The 21,634-nt window shown below is 43.7% G+C and overlaps 1 protein-coding gene and 1 non-coding gene across 4 annotated transcripts in view; both read right to left on the bottom strand.

Annotated features, from left to right (window-relative positions):
• Ireb2 (iron responsive element binding protein 2) overlaps positions 1–6,565 on the bottom strand; it is a 51,452-nt gene extending 44,887 nt beyond the window's left edge. For 2 of the 3 annotated variants that reach the window (XM_074061608.1, XM_020157576.2), the window contains exons 1-2: positions 6,408–6,565; positions 4,930–5,019 (exon numbers count right to left, since the gene is read on the bottom strand). In XM_074061608.1, the coding sequence (XP_073917709.1) occupies positions 4,930–5,019; positions 6,408–6,426 (109 nt within the window). In that variant the 5' untranslated portion in view covers positions 6,427–6,565. Of the gene's footprint in view, positions 1–4,929; positions 5,020–6,407 lie in introns of those variants that run through there. The other variant, XM_020157577.2, reaches the window with a different exon arrangement.
• Positions 6,566–10,755: 4,190 nt separating this feature from the next.
• Positions 10,756–10,828, bottom strand: Trnaa-agc (transfer RNA alanine (anticodon AGC)). Its single transcript has one exon. It is a non-coding gene; the product is annotated as a tRNA-Ala (tRNA).
• Positions 10,829–21,634: the final 10,806 nt, after the last annotated feature.

Genomic DNA, 21,634 nt, shown 5'->3' on the forward strand with positions numbered 1-21,634 from the left:
ACGGGTTCCAAACTTTGCCCCATGGGCAATTCACACTGTAAACCTCCTACCTATGGCTTCTCACTTAACTAGAATTACAGACCCCTACCACCATACCAGGCTTGTTTTGCTGAGATGGGATTTTACTAACTTTTCGCTCAGGCTGGACTTGAATCTCCATTCTCCCAATGTCCACCTCCTAAGTAAATGGGACTACAATGTGCATCACCACGTGTGGCTCATTTCATAATTCTTATAAACACTTAAAAACTCTACTAAAATAGTAAATACAGATTTTCTTTCAGAGATTGCGAGGGAGGGTTTGTTCATTTGTTTTGTCGTGCTGGGGACAAACTGAGGGACTTGCAAATGAGGCAGGCACTCTACCACTCAGCCCTTGTGGGGGTTTTTAGGTTTGCTTTTTTGGCAATACTAGGGTTTTGAACACAGGGCTTCAAGCTTGCTAGGCAGGTACTCTTATTACTTAAGCCAAGTCCCCAGCCCAAGTCCTCGGGGGTTCTTTTGTGTGTTTTTTGAGACAAGGTCTCACTATGAAGTAGGCTATGTAGCCCAGGCTGACCTCAAACTTTTGATCCTCTTGTTCTGCCTCTAGAATGCTGGGATTACAGGTGTGAAACACCATGCCCAGCTGCAAGGTAGAATTTGGACATGAAGTTCTGGCTCTATTTGACAACTAAGTGATACTGTGGTTATGAAAGTAAACAGATAGGAAGGGGGAAGAAAAAGGAGGGGTGTGTGTGAATGAGATGACCTGAAATAAAAAAGGGGCCTGAGCTTTTACACTACTCAAGACTGTACTGCCCAAGAATAGCTACTTCTAAAATGAACACTTCAAACTGTAAGATGCACTATTGCTATTTTTAATCTTCATTTGTCTTGTAGTTGAAATGTCTTATTATTATTCAGAAGACTTTAATAATGTGTGACAGAACAGCAACTTCTTTTGAAATGTTCAAGTGTTACACTCAGTTTACACATACAAAAATTATTTCTAGTTGGTATATGACGCTAGATATTATTTGTTTTTGAACATGTTTGGAAATTTTATTCATACGGCACATATTTGTTTCAGTTGTTTGATACTCTGGAAATACCATATTCATCTTAAAAGAAAAGTAGCACTACCTTAGGTAAGCCCTGTTAAATAACAGTCCCACTGTTTGCTGAATCCTCTGGTAAGAGAACACTTCAGGCTGGCCAGTCTCTTTGCTACCTTCTCCCTCGCCAGCATGTTCACTCATGTTTCCGTGATGCTGTTCACTCTAATTCTCTAAGGCTCAGTGCCCTCTCTCATATGCTCTTTGTCCAACACCAAGCCTCAGTTCCTGCCGAAAGCAGTCTCTGACTAGTCCAGCAACAGAGACTGCCCTCTGCCTCGGAAGCAGGTATGTTTTCAAATTCGGGTATCTACTTAAGAGAGTCACTCAAAATCTCTAAATTTGTAGTCACTGGAGTACAGTGCCAAATAGGCAGCACCAGAACATCAAAAAGGCAATTCTCCAAGAGAGGAATCATGTAAGATCAAAATGTAGTTAACATCTAGGGGTCCACTTCTGTACCCTCAGTATAAATCTGTGAAGCAAAAAGGACATAGTTTTAAAAAAAGCATAACTCAAATAATTTGTGTTCCACCCTGTCTAAAAACTAAATAAGAAAGGACATTAGGTAAGTGAGGCAGACAGTCCAGTCTGGCTCAATACCACCCATTCTCAAGCACTTCTTCCTTTCCTTTCTCTAATATAAAAGCTATAAAGCTAAAACTACCACAGTTCAGCCTTCTTGAAGCTAAGGGTGGCTACTGACATTTTGACTGAGCAGATTCTTCCTATCAAGGTGGCTCACGTCTGTAATCCTAGCTAGGATCAGGATCGAGGTTTGAAGCCAGCCTGGACAAACAGTTTGCAAACTCTACCTCAAAAAAACCCAGAAAAAAGGGCTGGCACAGTGGCTCATTGTGTAGGCCCTGAGTTTAAACCTTAGTATCGCCCAAAAAAAAGAAAAAAAAGTTTCTTCCTGTTTTGCCCTTCCACCTGCTTGAAACATGGACATAATGCCTGCAGGTGCAATAGCTACTCAGCAACCAAAAAAAATAATAAAAGCAAAATAGAGCCAGGCATAGTGAAGCACTCCTGTTACGCCAGCACTCAGGAGGTGGAGGCAGAAGTCTAAGACCAGCCTGGACCACACAGCAAGACCGTCGCAAAACCCCAAGGGCTGGGGATGTAGCTCAGTGGTACAGTGCTTACCTAGCATGTGGAAGGCCCTGGGTTCAATCCCCATTGTGGGGGGAAAAAAAAGAAAACAGAGGCAAAATGGAGAGGCCTATATCCTGGCTGAGACTGGTGACATAGAAACACAAACCCCTATTTGCTGAAGTTACCATGCAGCAGGTTTTCAGCTCCGTGCAGCTGGGTTCTCAACTACCTTTCCTCCCAGCAGCTATGAAGAATACAATGCATTCCCGTTGTTAATAGTTAATCTTTAGGTTCTGATTCTCAACCTCACAGGCATGCAAAGGTGGAATGGGGCACAGAAGGTAGAGGCCCTGAACCTTATTTTTGTGTGTGTGATACTGGAATTTGAATTCAGGACTCACACTTGTTAGGCAGGCATTCTTACTGCTTGAGCCACTCCACCAGCCCTTTTTTGTGTTGGGTATTTTCAAGGTAGGGTCCTGCTAACCAGCTGCCCAGGGCTGGCTCTAAACTACAATCCACCTGATCTCTGCCTTCTAAGTAGCTAGAATTACAGATGTGAGCTACTGGCACTTGGCAAGGCCCTGAATCTTGGTGATTACCAAAGCACTATCTTCTTGTAAACACAAGTCTGTGAAGTCACTCAATCTGGTCCTTCAGAACAAGAATTTTCATTCTAATGCTAAACAAGCAAAATGCTTTCTACCTAAGATGCTTCCTTTCAAAGTTAATTTTAAATTTTATTCCAAGTAATCACTAAGAAATTACTTAAATAACTATTAACAAACCTCTCATAATAATATTCTAAAAATAAACCAGGATATTGACCCTACAGAAATAAAAAACAAGTTTGTTTTGAAGGCATTTATATTTATAATCATTCTATTACATTTATTATGGTTGTAAAACTCTGATAGCTCTGAGATTATGTACAAATGTGCTTCTGTGCAGTTATGTACAGATACCCTTACAGCTTATTTTCCGTCTGAAATAATTTAACTTTCATATTAATCATTCCCTTTCAATACGTTTTTTTAGTTGTTTTTGATTCCCTGTTTTGGGGAATATTAACGATGTTCAAACAGGCACAATTCTACAAATTACCCACAGAAAGTATTTATTCTCAAGTTTAAAACCATCCTCATGCCTGGGCACTGGTGCTCATGCCTATAATCATTGCTACTTTGGAGCTGAGAATGGGAGGACTGCAGTTCAAGGCCAGATAAGGCAAATAGTTTGTGCAATCCCATCTCCAAAATAACTAGAGCAAAATGGACTAGAGTCATGATTCAAATAGCACAGCTGAGTTCAAACCCCAGTTCCACAAAAATAAATAAAAATAAAACCATATTCACATATGCTCTTTTAACTTGCTAATCTACAAAATTTGGGTTAAAAAAACACTTCTAGGCCAGAATCACTAGATATTTTTGAGGAGGGAGATTAAAAAAAAAAACTTTCTTATAAACTGTCAGTTTAACTTTTCCTAAACTAATGCAAATTTATCACTAAAGGGATAAAATGAATGTGAATGGAAGACACCATTAAGAAAACACTAAGACACATTAAGAAAACACCAACCTCTGTTAACTCGTAGCTGGGCGCCAGTGACTCATGCCTGTGATGCTAGCTACTCAGGAGGCAGAGATTAGGAGGATCATGGTTCAAAGCCAGCCCGGGGAAATAGGACATGTAACGAAAAACCCCTCACAAAAATAGGGCTGGTGGTGTGTCTCAAGTGGTAGAGCAATTCAAGGCCAGCCTAGGCAAACAGTTCATGGAATTCAATCTCAATCAACAACTGGGTGCCGTGGTGCACGCCTGTTATCCTAAGCTACATGGGAGGCTGAGATCAGAAGGAGTGCAGTTCCAGTCCAGCCTAGCAAAAAAAGGTCATGAGACCCCAACTCAAGAAAAAAGGTGGGCCTGTGCTGCCAAAACAAAATAAAATATGCCAAAATATCTAAATCTTCTAACAACGTACAAAAAAACACTGCACATGGCAGTCCAGAATATTTAAATTCATAAAAACCTACAGAAAAAAATCACAAGAACAAGCCTCTTAATTTAACTAAAATAATGCAAAGGGAAAAAAATCAAGATTAAAAAATATTCCCACAAAACTGACTACACTAGGCTTGGCATTTCTTTTTGTGTAGTTTTCACTGCCAAGTTTGCTAGGAGTAATCACTCTTCTAGACAGGTCTTCCGTGCATTGGTCTGGTTGGGAAAATTACTCAACTATCAATGAAGTCAAGAGCCTGGGAGGTTAGCCAAGTTCATTCTTTTGAAACCACCCTAACTGAATGTGTGCAAATGTCTAAAGTGTCAGTGTGTCAGTGTAAGGGTAAGAGCAAAACATGCCCAATACTGGAGAACAGCTCAAATCAATGGGCTCAGGTGATGATTCCTATTCAAAGGGTAGCATAAAGAATAACTTAGGCACTGTTCACTTGAAAAATTACATATACATTCGATCACTACAGAACATCAATAGTTTTTCTTTTAAAAAATTATTAGTTTCTCAGGAGAAAAATATTACTCAATTAACTTAAATTTTTAAATGAGAAATTAAGGCTTACATCTTCCTCAAACAAAAGTTGTCCCAGGAGCTTTTTAAATGGTGTACCTGTTTCAACATGGTAGAAACAAATTTAACATGTCTTCAACTCCAGTTGACAAATGAATTTCAATTACTAGAGACTAAACAAACCCAAGAAAATGCAAAACTTACCATACTTGGTGCCTCCAAGTTTAGGTACATTGAAGAACTTCTTATGTGAGCTGTCATTTAAAGTTTCAATAAGATAATCAAAGGCATATCCTGAAAAAAAATATATATATACTTCCATTAAACAGGCTACTCATAAATAAAGCTACAAAGTGTCTTATTTCAATATCTGAAAATTTGCTCAACAGAACTTTTCCAGCAATGGTGGAAACAGTCTACATCTGTACTGTCCAATCAGCTACTATGGCCACTGAGCACTTGATATGTGGCTACAGTGACTGAGGAACAGAACGTTTAAATTTATTTCATGTTAATTAAAGTCCTATGTGGCTGGTGTCCACCTTATTGGGATAGTATAGTTCTAAACCATGACTCTTGTCAAGAAAACACTGATCAGATCAGCCACTCTTAAGAAATGTTAACAATGCCTGAAAAGGGACAATAAGAATTATTTAAACGATGTTCAGGCATGTTTTAGAAAGACATGTCCTGACAGAACAATTTGAGAACACAATTATATCAGAAGATTGATCTAAAAAAAAAAAAATCAAAAGGCAAAACTTTTAGCAGGGCGTTCAACAACAGACAAAACCTAAAACAAAACAAAAAAACTTCTCAAGAATTAAAACTGAAGATAAAAATTGGCCAACCAAATAGCTAGGTAAATTAGCGTATTCTCCTAAGAGACAAACCCTTCTGGTTTTGCACCAGTCCAAGCAGAACCACAACGTCAAAGGCCCAGCTCCTACTATTCTTTCTCGGAAAGTGGTTGGGGAGGCAACTTTGAGGCTGAAAAGAACCTTCCGATCTTTTGTGCAGACTCACTGCGCCGGGTGGGCAGGACCTTCAACACTGTTGGGGCCCTCGCCCAGCATGAGCACAGATAAGCACAGTCCAGTTGCAGAATGGATAGTGGTTTTATTTTTTTGTGGAGCGAGGTGGACAGGGGAGGAGGCTGAGCACTGCAAAAAACGATCGGGAGCCTGGTTGACTAATGCTCGGCCTTGACTGCCCCTCATTCGGCTTCCAGGGGCCGAGAGAGAGGGCGGGAGGGGCTCCAACTCAGTCGGTGGCATAAACAACTGGCTGCGTAACACTCAAAAGCAAGGAAGACTGCGGCCCCCACCCCCACTGAACACAAACGGGGGAAGGCTGGCAGAGAAAGATGGTGGGCCTCTCTCTGTCCCTAGTGTCACAGCAGGGAGGACCGGGAAGCCGCTGGCATCCCGCAGCGGCTACCCGGGGTGCGGCGGGGCATCGGGTCCCGCTGGGTCCCGCTGGAGTGGGGGTGGGGAGCGGGGAGATCGGGCTTCGCGGCCTGGGCACCGAATGCCGCCCAGCAGGCAGGCAGGCCCTGAGGGGAACACGACCCAAGCCCCGAGGGCCCGGCGTCGGCCCGCGGGCCGACTCCAAGCCAGAGACGCAAGGCACACGGCGCGCGTCTCCAGCAGCCAGACCCAAACCCGCAGCCGGAAACTGACCTGCACTTGGCACGTCCATCGCCGGAGACCATATTATCCCTGCGGGGAGGGGACCGGCGTGGGAAGAAGGGGGAAGCCGGGCGGGGAAGAGGGGGAGGAAAGCAGGAGGACGAGCAAGGGAGGAAGGAAGGAAGCAGTCTCGCGCAAACACCGCGAGATTCGCAAAGGTGGCCCCCCGGGTCTGCGCTCGCGAGATTTGTCTTCTTATTCTCGCGAGATCTTCGTATAGGAGAAACAAAGAGAGGGGGCGGAGCTTAGCCCGTGGGCTATTCCTTGTACTGTTTCAGCTGTTCTCGCGAATGAGGCGGAGCTGAGGGAGGCCGTAGTGTTGGTGTCAGTAGCTTGGCCCAGCTAGCGATCCGTTACCTGCTTGCGACCTGAAGTGTTCAATGGGATTCTGAGGTGGAGCGGTGTGTGGCACTGTACCGGGTGTCTTCGGGAGTGAGGATCAGAATCGGAATAGTTTAAGGGGAGCCATTTTCCCCTAATGATGAAGCTCACGTTGACCTGTGATTGTGAGGAGCCCACACGCGCGTTCTCGAGAGCGTGCTCGGCTGATTGTTGAATGAATCAGTGTTTCTTTACACCCCTGAAGTTTCCACCTCTCTCTTTCCACGGACTCCGTTCCAGTGGCAGTTGGTCATGCTTGTCTCTCCATCCCTCCACCCCAGCTACTTCAGTCCACATTTCCCCCACCTGCCCATCTCCTTGGTCGCCAATTTCCCATAAAGAGTTGCCTGTGGTGGCCCTTTTCCTCCCCTCCTGTTCCTCTGTAGTCTGGCTTACACTCCTAGAAAAGCCTCTGATTAAGGTCAGCCATAACTACTTGCTAATCTCACTCTCAAACCTTGCTCTACCTGTGCTCTCTCTGTTGACACACAAAGTCCTCCATCAGCTTCTGTAACTCCGTAACTATTCTTTTTATTCCTACCCATAGGGTGCTCCATCTCAGTTCTCTGCCCAGCCATTAAATGTATTCTAGGACTCAGGCCTTGCACCTCCTCTCACTCTTATTTTCCCTGGCCTGTCTCATCCCCCACTATCACCCTTGGCCTTTAGTTATGAGTTCATACATTGACTCTTCCTAGTCTAGCGGAAACCCACATCATCTCCTAAACCCATAGATGTATATCCTAGTACCTGTTGGGCACTTATGACATCCCATGGGCTCCTCAGATGCAAAGTCAGAAATTGAACTCACTGTTTCCCCCTAAAAACCATTACTGCTTTTTGTACTACCTGTCTCAATGACCAGCACCTTCTCAGTTGCCTAAGCCACAAACCCACACATATCTTTGACTCCCGTACCCTCTTCTTTTAATCACTGACCCCCCTGTGTACCCAAACCTCTATTTATTCACCTTTCTAGCTATTTCCCTTACTACCACCCAGGTCTAGATGACTGTAATAAACTTCTCTTCCAGAAAGCGGACTGAAGAAGTTGGTCAAGTGGTAAAGTGCCTACCTAGCAAGTGTGAGTTCAAGCCCCATTACCATCAAAAATAAATAAAAGACTGGAGGATGTGAGTGTTAATCTCTATTTTCATGGCAATGAAACTAAAACTCAGAAGGATGAATAACTTACCCAACTCAACTACCAAGTAACTGACTCCAGGATTTGAATTCAGTTCTAATGGATGCACATGCTCACATGTTCAACTTAAACTCTCATGATTTGGCATTCCCATTTTCCATACCCTAACACACTGACTTTTAGGCAGAATGACCTGTCCATTATCTATCACTTCTGGAATAGCTCATGTTTTGTTCCTTCTTATAACACTTTGTGTGTAGTGCTGGACTAACCCCTTCAGGCTTCAGTCTGGTTTGTTTTGTTGTTGGGGTTTTTTTTGTTTGCTTGCTTTTTTGCTTTTGCAGTGCTGTGGGGTCAAACCCAGGGCCTTGCACATGCTAGGCAAGCACTCTATCACTGGGTTTTTTTTTGAGATAGGGTCTCAACTGTTTGTCCAGGGCTGTCTTTGAATCATGATCCTCCTGATCTCTGCCTCCTGAGTAGTAAGAATTATAGGCGTGAGTCTGTAATTGGCCTGGCCCAATGCCCCCATTAACCCAGGGCCAGTCGCTCATGCCTGTAATTCTAGCTACTCATGAGGCAAGGAGGATGGAGTTTGGAAGCTAGCCCAGGAAAACAGTTCTTGAGACCCTTATCTGGAAAATACCCAACAGAAAACAGGGCTGTTGGAGGGGATCCAGTGGTAGAGCACCTGTCTAGCAAGTGTGAGGCCCTGAGTTAAAAAAGAAAGAATTGAAATACAGTACTATTCCATGTAATACAATACAAAGGAGAAAAAAGGAAACTAATCATGGTAGTTAATCTTGCTTGTTAGCTTGAATGAACTGAGAAGCACCTAGGAGATTAGTAAAAGCCCACCTCTGGGTGTGTCTGATAGGGGTTTCCAGAGAGCACTAACTAAAGAAGAAGACTTGCCCCAAATGTGGGAAACACTATCCCCTAGACTGGGGGCCTGATGGAATAACAGAGAAAAAGGAAAAAGTCAGCTAGCTTAGGCATTCTTTCTCTTTCTGCTTCCTGGCCACCACACTGTGAGTTGCTTTGCTCTGCTACACCCTCCCCGTCATGATGGACTGAACTCTATGAAAACTTGAGCCAAGATAAATCCTTAAGTTGTTTTTGTCAGGTATTTTGTCACAATGATGAGAAATCTAATAGAGAAATTAACATAAAACTATGTATTATACATAGATGCACAGGCTGGTCAGTATTGGATGACTTCGTGGAGTAGTCAGATACCTACATCTACTCCTAATGAATGAGTTTGGTTTCAGAAGATAATATTCAATTGAATATGGTCGGGGGAGAGGGAGGGTATAGGAAGGAGAAATGGCCCAAACAATGTACGAACATATGAATAAATGAAGAAAAAAATTGAATATGGTTAATACTTTGGTTTGTATTTGACCTCAAAATAAAGACTTGTGGGGTGCCAGTGGCTCATGCCTATACTCCTAGCTACTCAGGAGCCAGAGAGCAGGAGGATCAAAGCCAGCCTGGGCAAATAGTCCTTACGACCCTATCTTGAAAAACCCACCACAAAAAAAAAGGAGTGGTATGGTTCAAAGTGCAAGCCCTGAGTTCAAACCCCAGTACTGCAAAAAAAGACTAAACACATACAATATAGCTTGCACGAATAGATATCATTAATGCATGTGTATGTAAATGCACATATGTAAAATATATAGACATACAAACAATAGCCAACTCACAGGGAGACTTATTAAAATATGTCGTGTAGCCCTGGAGGTGTGGCTCAGGCAGTAGAGCACCTACTTTGCAAGCACGTAGCCCTGAGCTTAAAGCTCAGTTCCTCCAAAAAATGTTTAAAATATGTTGTGTTGACTCAGATACTGAAAGTATTGTCACTATTCATAGGATTTTCTGAAATGGTGAATAACTCTAGGTAAAACAACCTTCCCTCCTTTTACAGAATTGTATTCCTGGAAAATGTGTACATTAAAGCTGTAGACAAACTACTTTCAGTTTTATTTGTAAATGGGTTAAGTTCTATACTTAATTATAAACAAATTTGTTATTGTTTATATGTGTGTGTGTAGCTATTTGAATTTCTGACAGGTATTTAATGAGGGATCATATCTGATTGTTTGTGGTGCAGTTCTGTCCTGTGGAATGCAGGCAAGCTAACCTTCAGGCCAAAAATGTTCTCACTATGATGACAAGACTCACCCTCCCATTGTTCCCCAGGTCCTGCTTCCAGTGACAAACAGTAACTTAGAGCAATAGCAATAAGTCCCCCATACGACTAGACTCATTTTTTAAAAACACTATTTTACTAAGATTTATTTCATATGTCACAAAGTCCCCCATTTTAAACCTACTTATTTTGTGGTAATTGTAAATTTGCATGCGTGAATATGGATCCCACATGTCCTTCATTCAGTCTTTCCCCATGAAGTATGGTTATCATATCCAAATGAGGAAACTGACATTCGTACACTCCTACCTCATTCAGATTTCTGCAGTTTTATGTGCACACACACGCTTAGTTCACATGTATAGATGTGTGTGACCATCACCACAGCAAGATACAGAACTATCCAAGGATCCTTTATATTTCCCTTTTGTAACCAATAAATTCTACTTTCCTCCGTGCTGCTACTTCCTGATCTCTCTGGAAACTACTAGTCTACTCTCCATTTTACTGTTACACAAATGGAATCTTTCTGTAGACTTTCACAAGTCTACAGGATTTTTTTCAAGTTACATTTCCAGTGAGATTTTTATCATCCCTTTAGATAGGTGCCCTGGGAAATGTCCAGACTGGTTTATCTTTTTTAATTGAACTTTTTTTGGTGGAACTGGGGTTTGAACTCAGGGCCTCATGCTTGCTTGGCAGGCGCTCTACCACTTGAGCCACTCCACCAGCCCTGTGTTGGGTAATTTTGTGCAAGAGAGGGTCTTTGGAACAATTTGTCCAGGCTGGTTTTTTTTTAAATTATCATTATATTATTGTTGTGCTGGGGGTACATTGTGACATTTACAAAATTTCTTACAATATATCATAGTTGAATTCACCCCTCCATCATTCTCCCCGGGCTGGCTTTGAACTCTTCATCCCTACCTCCTGAGTAGCTGGGATTACAGATGTACCTGGATTAATTAAACTTTTTATTTTGGAAAAAACTTTAAAGATACAGAGAAATTGTAAGGTAAATTATAAGAATCTTTCTTACACACTTTACCTACATTAATTTATGTATTGTTAACATTTTGCTATGTTTGCTTTCTCTGTTGCTAGATACAGCATAACAAGATCCTCATTATTTTTATCATTTATAAGTTATTATAAATAATATAATTATTAGTTATTTTTTGTTCTAATTTTTTTTTCCTGAATCATTTCAGGGTCAATTTCAGAGATTATAACCCTTCAGCTTTAAATAATTCATTGTATATCTCCAAACAATGAGGGTAGTCTCTTACATAAACACAGTACAATGATCAAATTCAGGAAATTTAACATTGATTCAAGATAAATCAATTCATAGTGAACTTTTATGAATTAGCATAATTAACCCTTATAAATATGTATAATCTATAATCAAATATCCAAGCAATTTACAACCAATGTCAAATTCTGCCACTAGTTCCAATTTTTTTTTCTAGAAACTTTTTCCTACCCATAATCTAATCCAGGAGGCAGCATTACATTGAGATGTCATGTTTGTCTCGTCTCCTTTAATATGGAAGACTTCCTTTGCTGTTCATTTTCTTTTGTGCCATTGACATTTTTGAAGCATACAGACCAGTTCTTTTACAAAAATGTCCTTTAATTTGGGCTTGTCTAATTGTTCTTCCAGATAAGATTTATTTATTTTTTATTATTTTATTATTCATATGTGCATACAAGGCTTGGGTCATTTCTCCCCCCTGCCCCCACCCCCTCCCTCCAAATAAGATTTAGATTATGAGCTAAAAATTATTGAAGACTTCAAAGAATTTGTTTAGCTGGGTGCCAGTGGCTCAAGCCTGTAATCCTAGGTACTCAGGATGCAGAGAGCTGGGGGATCGCAGTTGAAGGCCAGCTCCAGGCAAACAGTTTGAGAGACCCTGTCTCAAAAATACCCAACACAAGAAAGGGCTGGTGGAGTGGCTCAAGTGGGTAAACCGCCTGCTTAGCAAGTGTGAGGCCCTGAGTTCAAACCCCAGTACCACCAAAAAAATCACTACCCTTTGCAACCCTACCAGGGTATAATTTGTTAAAGGCAAATCTGGTGATTTTGCTTAAAATCCTTCAAAGACATCTCATATGGCCTTCCAGATGAAATTAGGTTTCCCAGCTCATCACCTGAGGTTCTTTTGGACTTTGCTTTTGCCTGCTCTCCAGTCTTTTTTTTTTTTTTTTTTTTTTTTGCAGTACTGGGGCTTGAACTCAGCACCTTCACCTTGAGCCACTCCACCAACCCTATTTTTGTGAAGGGTTTTTCGAAATAGGGTCTCAGGAACTATTCGCCCAGACTGGCTTCGAACCGCCATCCTCCTGATCTGTATAACTCCTGAGTATCTAGGATTACAGGCGCCCACCTAGCCTTACTCTTGACATAAACTCCACTCTTCCCTCCTATACCACACAGAACTACAAGATTGCCCCGATAATAAGCTGCACCTGCCTTAGATTCACCAGCTAACTCCTAGCTGTTCCCTGGCTCCATCCTCTTTCTTGCTTTCAAAGCCCCAGGGTTTTCCTCTCCTGACACTCAGCTCACCATGCTGTAATTCTCGCTTTGTCTGTTCATTCACTAACCTGTGAGCTCCTAGAACACAAGGACTATGTTTTTACTCTACTTCTCTATCTCCTAGCGTAAGGCCCGGCAGTTGCTTCAGAAAGTCTGGCTGAAAAAACACATGAAAAAATGCTCACCATCTCTATCAATAAAGGAAATGCAAATTAAAACCACACTAAGATTCCACCTCACCCCTGTTAGAATAGCCATCATCAGCAACACCACCAACAACAGGTGTTGGCGAGGATGTGGGGAAAAAGGAACCCTCTTACACTGCTGGTGGGAATGTAGACTAGTACAACCACTCTGGAAAAAAATTTGGAGGCTACTTGAAAATCTAAACATTGATCTACCATTTGATCCAGCAATACCAATCTTGGGGATATACCCAAAAGACTGTGACACAGGTTACTCCAGAGGCACCTGCACACCCATGTTTATTGCGGCACTATTCACAATAGCCAAGTTATGGAAACAGCCAAGATGCCCCACTACTGACGAATGGATCAAGAAAATGTGGTATCTATACACAATGGAATTTTATGCAGCCATGAAGAAGAATGAAATGTTATCATTCGCTGGTAAATGGATGGAATTGGAGAACATAATTCTGAGTGAGGTTAGCCTGGCCCAAAAGACCAGAAATCGTATGTTCTCCCTCATATGTGGACATTAGATCAAGGGCAAACACAACAATGGGATTGGACTTTGAGCACATGATAAAAGCGAGAGCACACAAGGGAGGGGTGAGGATAGGTAAGACACCTAAAAAACTAGCTAGCTAGCATTTGTTGCCCTTAACGCAGAGAAACTAAAGCAGATACCTTAAAAGCAACAGAGGCCAAAAGGAAAAGGTGACCAGGAACTAGAGAAAAGGTGAGATCAAAAAGAATTAACCTAGAAGGTAACACCCACGCACAGGAAATCAATGTGAGTCAATGCCCTGTATAGCTATCCTTATCTCAACCAGCAAAAACCCTTGTTCCTTCCTATTATTGCTTATACTCTCTCTACAACAAAATTATAAATAAGGGCAAAATAGTTTCTGCTGGGTATTGAGGGGGTGGTGGGGGAGAGGGAGGGGGCAGAATGGGTGGTAAGGGAGGGGGTGGGGGCAGAGGGGAGAAATGACCCAAGCCTTGCATGCACATATGAATAAAAAAAAAAAAAAAAGTCTGGCTGGTTCCAGACTGGTGGCCCTCGCCTGTAATCCTAGCTACTCAGGACGATCTCAGTTTGAAACCAGCCTGGGCAAATAGTTCTGCAAGACCCTATCTCGAAAAAAACCCTTCACAGAAAAAGGGCTGGTGGAGTGGCTCAAGGTGTAGGCCCTGGGTTCAAGCCCCCATACTGCAAAAAAAGAAAAAAAGTTAGGGAAGAGAAATACAAAGGGGAGCATGGCAGGCCCAGTGGAGTCTGGAGGTTGAGAGTGCGCTTTTGCCCTTCATGTGCTTTTAAAACCTAAGATAACCTATGGGAAGGGGAAAACCAGGTGATACCCATCCAATAATCAGTAACTAGGGAGGGACATGGTGGTTCCCTGTCATTACCTGGCTCCAGTGATCTTAGAGCCAGGGGGAGGAGCTGGGCATTTCATGGCTCCCTTGACCTTTGAGCTGGTGAAGCAGCTGGATGGACTCTCACATACACCTATGTTAATTCTCAGATTCCCCACCCATTAGGGAAGAAGCTTCCATTTTTAACTTATTGTAATTACAAGGAGCTCTTAAAGGGTGTCAGGGAGGAGTCTCAGTCTCAAACTTTCCCTTATTCTAGCCTGCCTCAGTAAGAGCACCTGCCTAGCATTTTGGGACAGTGAGTTCAAACCCAATGCTGCTAAAATAAATACTGGATCCTGGGTGTCACCCTTTTAGGTTCTGAGTCAAGCCTTGCATGTTCTCTGAAGCAACTTTATCTTTTTATGTGAGCCAATAAACCCCCCTTATAGTGTTGAATAAAATTTATAGGAGGCCATTATTAGTTTGGGTTGTGCACAAGATCCAACAGACCAAACCAAATTGAAGTTCCACTCCACCAAGTGAAAACTAAGTTATCTAACCTTTGACTTAGAAAGAGAGGAGGGTCGGGGGGAAAAAAGAGAAAAGAGAGAACAGTCAAACCCCAAACTGGCCAATTTCAGCTGGCATGATAAGGAAGTCCCTAGCTTCAACTTTACAAGAAAAGCAATTTTGAAACAACCAGTCACTTTTTGTTTTGTTTTTGCTGCTTAATTAATTATTTTTTTTGGTAGGAATGGAGTTTGAACTTGGGGCTTGCACACTTGCAAAGCAGGTGCTCCATCACTGAGCCATGGCTCAAGTCTTGTTTTTGCTTTTTACAGTCCTTTTCTCCCTGTAAAACCAAGTTCCTTTGCAGAGCTCATCAAAACAATCTATTTTAAACCATGAAGCCTTGCCTGACTCTAGAATCACAAATAAAAAACAATCAGATCTTTAGCAGCAAATTTGTTACACTTTTTGTCTTCTGACAAAAAGTTTGTTTTGGTGGGACTGGGGTTTGAACTCAAGGCTTCTTCATTTACAGGTGCTCTACCACTTGAGCCACACCTCCAGTCCATCTTGCTCTGGTTATGGTTCTCTCCAACTATTTGCCCTGGCTGACCTCGAACCTTGAAGCTCCCAATCCCAGTCCCAAATAGCTGGAATTACAGATGTGTGCCACTGGTGCCCAACCCCAATTTGTGGTTTTTGTCTTTTTTTTTTGTAATTCACATCAAAAAAATGTAACTGATACAATTATTTACTAGCTGTGCAATTTGGGGCAAGTTATGTCACTTCTCTGAGCTGCTGTTTCCTTCAACTGTAAAGTGCGGTAATAACACCGACTACTTGGATGTCCATGCAAGTGAAATGTATGTGGCTATTGGGATCAGAAATAGTTCGAGACCCTCTCTCAAAAAACCCATCACAAAAAAGGGCTGATGGGGTGGTCCAAGGTGTAGGCCCTGAGTTCAAACCCCAGCACCACAAAAAAAAGAAAGAAGTGTATGTAACAAATTATGACAACTTCAGTGGCTTAACAACTCAATTTTAGGGGGCTGGCAGAGGGGCTCAAGTGGTAGAGTACCTGCCAACAAGCATGAGGCCGAGCTCAAACCCTAATACCACCAAATAAATAAAACAATTTTATGATCATATGATCGTATGGTTCTAGGAATCAGAAGCCTGAAATGGTTCTATTTGGGCTAAAATCCAGGTGTCAACAAGGCTGCATTCATCCTGGAGGCCCTAGGGAAAAGTATTTTCTTTCCTTGTCAGCTTCTAGAAACTTCTCTCATTCCTTGGCACCTGGCTCCCTTCTTCAAAGCCAACAGACTTCAACCTCTGTAACCACAATCCTCTCTTCCTCTCCCGCCTCCCTCTTCACTGATACGAAGACTTGTGATGACATTGAACCCACCCAGATAGTCCAGGATAATCTCAAGGTCATCTGATTAGCAACCTTCATTCCATCCGCAGCCTTATTTCCCCCTTGCCATATAACAACATAGTCACAAGTCTCTCGGGGATTAGGATGTTTGGAAAAGTGGAGAGGGTTATTTTGCATCCTGGAACTCAACGGATCATTCCCGTTGCCTTTGGAACACAGCTATAGACCTTGTCATTGCATTTGGTGGAGATGACAAATGACATCTGAGAAGAGTCCCTTTAAAAATAATGGTTGCTGCCCGGCTCCAGTGGCTCATGCCTGTAATCCTAGCTACTCAGGAGGATCATGGTTCGAAGCTAGCCTGGGCAAATAGTTTGAGAGAACCCTATCTCGGAAAAAAAAAATATCACAAAAAAGGACTGGTGGAGTGGCACAAGATGAAGTAGTGGCTCAAACCCTACTACCAAAATAAAAAAAAAAGCTTTGAAATGTCAGAACAAGAAGAGAACTGGAGAACCACTAGTTTACTACTTTCTACAGGCTTTCGTCTTGCTGAAATGCCCATGGTGAGTTATCCAGTGAGTCAATGGCAGAGAACAGGAATGGGAAACCAGATTCTAGGGCCTGCAGGCCAGCTGCCCGGAGATTCGTGCAATCTGAACCATCTTTGAAGTACCCCACCCTCCCGGTTCTCTGTGGGCTCTTCCCTGCTGCTCTGCAGAACACTGGGTTGTACCCAAAAAATGCCAGGAAAATTCAGAAGTTACAGTGAGCTGCTGTTAGACACAGTGGCCTGTGGGGGGCAGCAGCACAAAGCTTTGTCCCTTGGAGAAATACAGATGGAGACAATAGTGACAGAGTGTATCCTTGACACCATTGCTTAATCAAAAACACTAAGGGAACAAAAAGGACATGAAGTCACCAGCTGTACCCTAGGATGTCAATAAAAACATTTCATTTTCCACGTATGACACTCAGATGGCCCTTTCAAAGCAGCTATCCCTACTGGGCTAGTTATCGATCCCAGACGCCCCCACTGAAAACATTGCCATGACTCACAGTGGCTTCAGATCTGGGGCTGTATGAAAAGGATCGGGCCTGAGAGGTCTTGCCTTGCAGGCTGTCCATCTAAAGCCCATGACGTTAAATTCTGACTTTCCCTAGTGTCCTGGGCCTGTCTCCTACAAACTCTGCTCTTCCCCACTGATAAGTCTTCGTTAAGGCCGGGAGAGGTGGTTCTTACTTGTAGTCACAGCAATAGGGAGGCTGTGATGGGAGGATCCCTTTAGTCCTGGAGTTTGAGACAGATGTCATCTTGGTGTGAGATCCCATTCTCTCTTCCCTGGATTGCAGCAGCCACCCATATAGTCTCAACACAGCCACCAGAGGAATTCTGTTGGATTGGAAGCCAGCTCACATCACCCTCTGTCACTATTCCACACTGGCCATCATCTCACTCAATGTAACCTCCAAGGCTTACGTGACCTGTCTCTTCCTCCCTGGCCTCATCCCCTGCGTCCCTCTTGTTCACACTGCACTGACTTCCCTCTTCGCCCTGCAGTTCCTTGAACACAAACACTATTCTCCATCCTCCAGGTCTTTGCACTTGCAGTCCCTCTATCTGGAACATTCCTCCCAGGTAATGGCAAGTGTTTGCTCCTGCCCTTGCTCTGGGTCTCTCCTCCCTCCAATTTTCCCTGCTCAGAGATGCCTTCTCTGAAGACCCAATATACCCAGAAAACTTTGCACTCCTTATATACTTTTTTTTTTTTTGGCGGTACTGGGGTTTGAACTCAGGGACTCATGCTTGCTAGGCAAGCTGCTCTTATCGCTTGAGTCATTCTGCCAGCCCCTTTCTGTTGTGTTGAGTATTTTTGAGATAGTTTCTTGAGAACTATTTGCTTGGGCTGACTTCAAACCGTGATCCTCTTGATCTCTCTGCCTCCTGAGTAGCTAGGATTACAGGCGTGAGCCACTAGTACCTGGCAGTAAACATCTTTCAAATTGATGCATGAATCAAGTCACTAACAGTCAAGCTGAAAGAGAGATTTAACTTGTCTCTTTGAACCCAGAGTGGCAAATATCAGAGGCAAGTATTCCTGTTGAGTCTGGTCCTATTGGCCTTTGTAAGTGAGCACTTAAATGTTCAAAGTGGCTGAAGTGGAGGAGCGCCTGCCTACCAAGTGTGAGGCCCTAAGTTTAAACCCCAGTACTACATCCCCCCCCAAAAAAAAACTGTTCAAAGAGGAAAGGTTTTCCTGGTTGAGGGCATGTCTACATTGTTGGCAGCAGTGACAGTGGAAAGTGTTTTGAGCAAAAGCAGAAACCAGACAGCCGAGGCTCCTCAAGTTCCTGCAGAGAAACCCACAGCTCAGCCCTCAGCTACACGTCACATAAGCTCATGGGTTCTCTCTCTTACTTTTAGGACTACGAATAACTTTCTGTGCTGTTAAAGCAAGAAGCTTTGCTGGGCCCCAAGGTGTAGGCCTTGAGTTCAAGCCCCAGTACTGCAAAAAAAAAAAAAAAAAAGCAGCAGCAGCTTTGTCTCCGAAAACGTGATGACCTCCTCCTGAGGTGCAGAGAGAACTCTGGGAGATCTGCACAGTGTCTCATGGAAGGAAATGAACTTGAACTCCCAGGTGCCTTAGCTTAAAGCATGCCACCTCCTTCTCCTTGTTCTGCTTCTCACACCCCATCTGGGTCTGGGTTACCCCTGGCCTCTTGACTGGCACTCCCTCTGCACCCCACTGCCCAGCTGGGTTTTCAGAGTCCCTGACTTTAATTACAGTCACTTTTCCTGTCCACATCCCCCAGTCCACGCACAAAGAGCCAAAGTCCAAACTCTCTAGCCTGATATTTGAGCCCTTGGGCATCTGGCCACCTGTTTCCATTCTTGTCAATGTCTCACCTTTCTGGAGCTTCAGCATTTTCTAACCTGGTCTTCTAGCAGGTCCCTCAGCTCCTCTCCCTTGACGGAATGCCACCTCCCTCCCCAGCTATGGGAGCCCACCCATCCAGCACCCAACACCCTGTTTTCCCTGAACACTTCCCAATCTTCCACACCTACATGGCACAGTTCTTCTGTCAACATGGAAGACATGACTATGTGAGTCTTCCTGCCAGAGTTCCATGCACACCCAGGGCTGGATCTGCAGTGGGAGCCTGCATTGGAAGGACTCAGAGAGACACTGGTCCCATCTCTGGAGTCCCTCTCCCAACCTTTTGGACTTTAACCTTTCAGAGGGCCAACCTACACTTTCCACCTGCTCCTTGTGTCAAGCATGGTGCCTGGTCTTGACATTGCCCTCTGAGCTCCGTCCCCTCAGTAGAGGTCAGTCTTTTACCATGCAAGCATCTATCTCCTATCACTAGGTCTGTCTAGAGCACTGCATATTTTTTATTTTTCATTTAACACACAGCCCAGACTCAAGCCCACTAATGTGTATGTGTCTGGCTAAAGAAGCTGCTCTCTGATCCTACTGGAAGGAAGCTGGATAGGCACCCTAGAAGATTTTCCAGGGTCTTTGTTTGTGTGGTGGTACTGGGGATTGAACACAGGACTTTGTGCTTTCTTGGCAGGCGCTGTACCACTTGAACCATGTCCCCAAGCCTACCAGGGTCATTTCTGATTACACAGGATTTCTACTTTGTTCTGACTTAAGAACCTTCCTCTCCAGCCAGGTGACAGTGGGTCACCATGGTAATCCTAGCTACTCAGGAGGCAGAGATCAGGATGATAGTAGTTTGAAGCCAGCCCAGGCAAATAGTTAGCAAGACTCTATCTTGAAAAAAAAAATCACAAAAAAGGGCTGGTGGAGTAGCTCAAGGTGTAGGCCCTGAGTTCAAAGCCCAGTACTGCAAAAAAAAAAAAAAGCCTTCCCCTCCATAAGATGTGTGTAGTCTATGAGGTCATTGGGGATTTGGACAAATGGCGCTTTGTAAAGGTAGAGACTTTTACAAACTATCCCCTAAATCTAAATCCCACAAGGTCTTTTTTTTTTTTGGTGGCACTGGGGTTTGAACTCTGGGCCTCATGCTTGCTAGGCAGGCTCTCTGCCACTTGAATCACTCCACCAGCCCTGCTTTATGTTGGGTATGTTTGAGATAGGGTCTCCAGAACTATATGCCTGGGTTGGCTTCAAATTGAGATCCTCCTGATCTCTACCTCCTAAGTAGCTAGGATTATAGGTATGAGTCACCAATGCCCAGCCTCAAGATGTCTTCCTGTGAGGACCAAGGCCCCATGAAACCTTCAAGCTAGGAGGGAGCTGCAGCTGGCTCCAGGACACCACACCCTTCTGGTCCCATTTGTCAGAAAGCAACTGAGGTCTATGGACAGAAAGTGACTCATCAGCAGGAGGGCAGGGAGAGGAGATCCAGCTTCCCAGTGATCCCTAGGGCAGAAGTCTTTCCTCTGGACCCCACCAGTCTGCCCTTGGACAGATGAAGAAAGACCAAATTCGTAGGACAGATCAGGCTCCCTGTGCAAGCATCAAATGGTCCTAAACGAGGACAAAAATAACAGCTCCCTTGGTAGCTCAGTTCTGAAGTGTAGTTTTGGGAAATGTTACCATGAGCACGACCTAGACAGACTTTCCATGGTTCTTGGAGCTCTCTGTGTCAGCCAGGGATCAATTGCAGAGGACAGAATCCATTCTAGTTCGTTTAATCAGGAAAAGGATTCACTACAGTGTTTGTGAAAAGAATCCCAAAGTTGGCAGGCCCCAAGGGAACTGCTGCTGTGTCTATGGTCAGGAAGCTACTGGCTCCAGAACCAGGTCTATGCTGCTGTACCTGCTGCTTTGATTAGCAATTTGGTACAATCATGGTGATAGTGACCTTTCCATTGCTGTGACAAAATACCTGAGGTAGTCAACTTAAAAGGAGGAAAAGTTTCATTTTGGCTTGAGGTTTCATGCTATGACCACTTGTTGCCTTCAGGCCTGTGGTGAGGCAGTGACTTACGGTGGAGAGTGTGTTGCCAAGGAAACTTGTTCATCTGTGGTGGCCTGGAAGCAAAGAAAAAAGGGAAGGGACCAGGATCACTATGGCTCTTTCAAGAGCACACCCCCAGTGATCGTTAAGCCCCACCTCTTAAAGTTTCCACCACCTCCCAGTATTTGTCTGGCTGGCTTCAAATTGTGATCCTCCTGCTCTCTTCATCCTGAGTAGCTAGGATTACAGATGGAAGCCACTGGCACCCAGCCACAAGTGATCTTTTAAGATTCAAATGGGCTGGTGGAATGGATCAAGTGATAAGAGTGCTTGCCTAGCAAGCATGAGGCCCTGAGTTCAAATTCCAGTTCTGCCAAAAAAAAAAAAGAAAAAAAAATTGGACTGGTGTAGTGGCTCAACCCCTCAGAGTGCCTGCTTAGCAAATGTGAGACCTGAGTTCAAATCTCAGTGCCACCCCACCCCCCCAAAAAAGCAAAACAACCAAAAAAATTATTCAAACCATGATCCAACACCACAAGCTCTGCTCCTGGGCACAGTGACTCTGTGTCTGCTCCAGTCTAGCCTGCTAAGACTTCATCCTCTGCTCCTTCTACTCAGAA

The sequence above is a fragment of the Castor canadensis genome, chromosome 19 (genome assembly GCF_047511655.1).
Source record: "Castor canadensis chromosome 19, mCasCan1.hap1v2, whole genome shotgun sequence".
In the NCBI taxonomy this organism is placed as follows: Eukaryota; Metazoa; Chordata; class Mammalia; order Rodentia; family Castoridae; genus Castor; species Castor canadensis.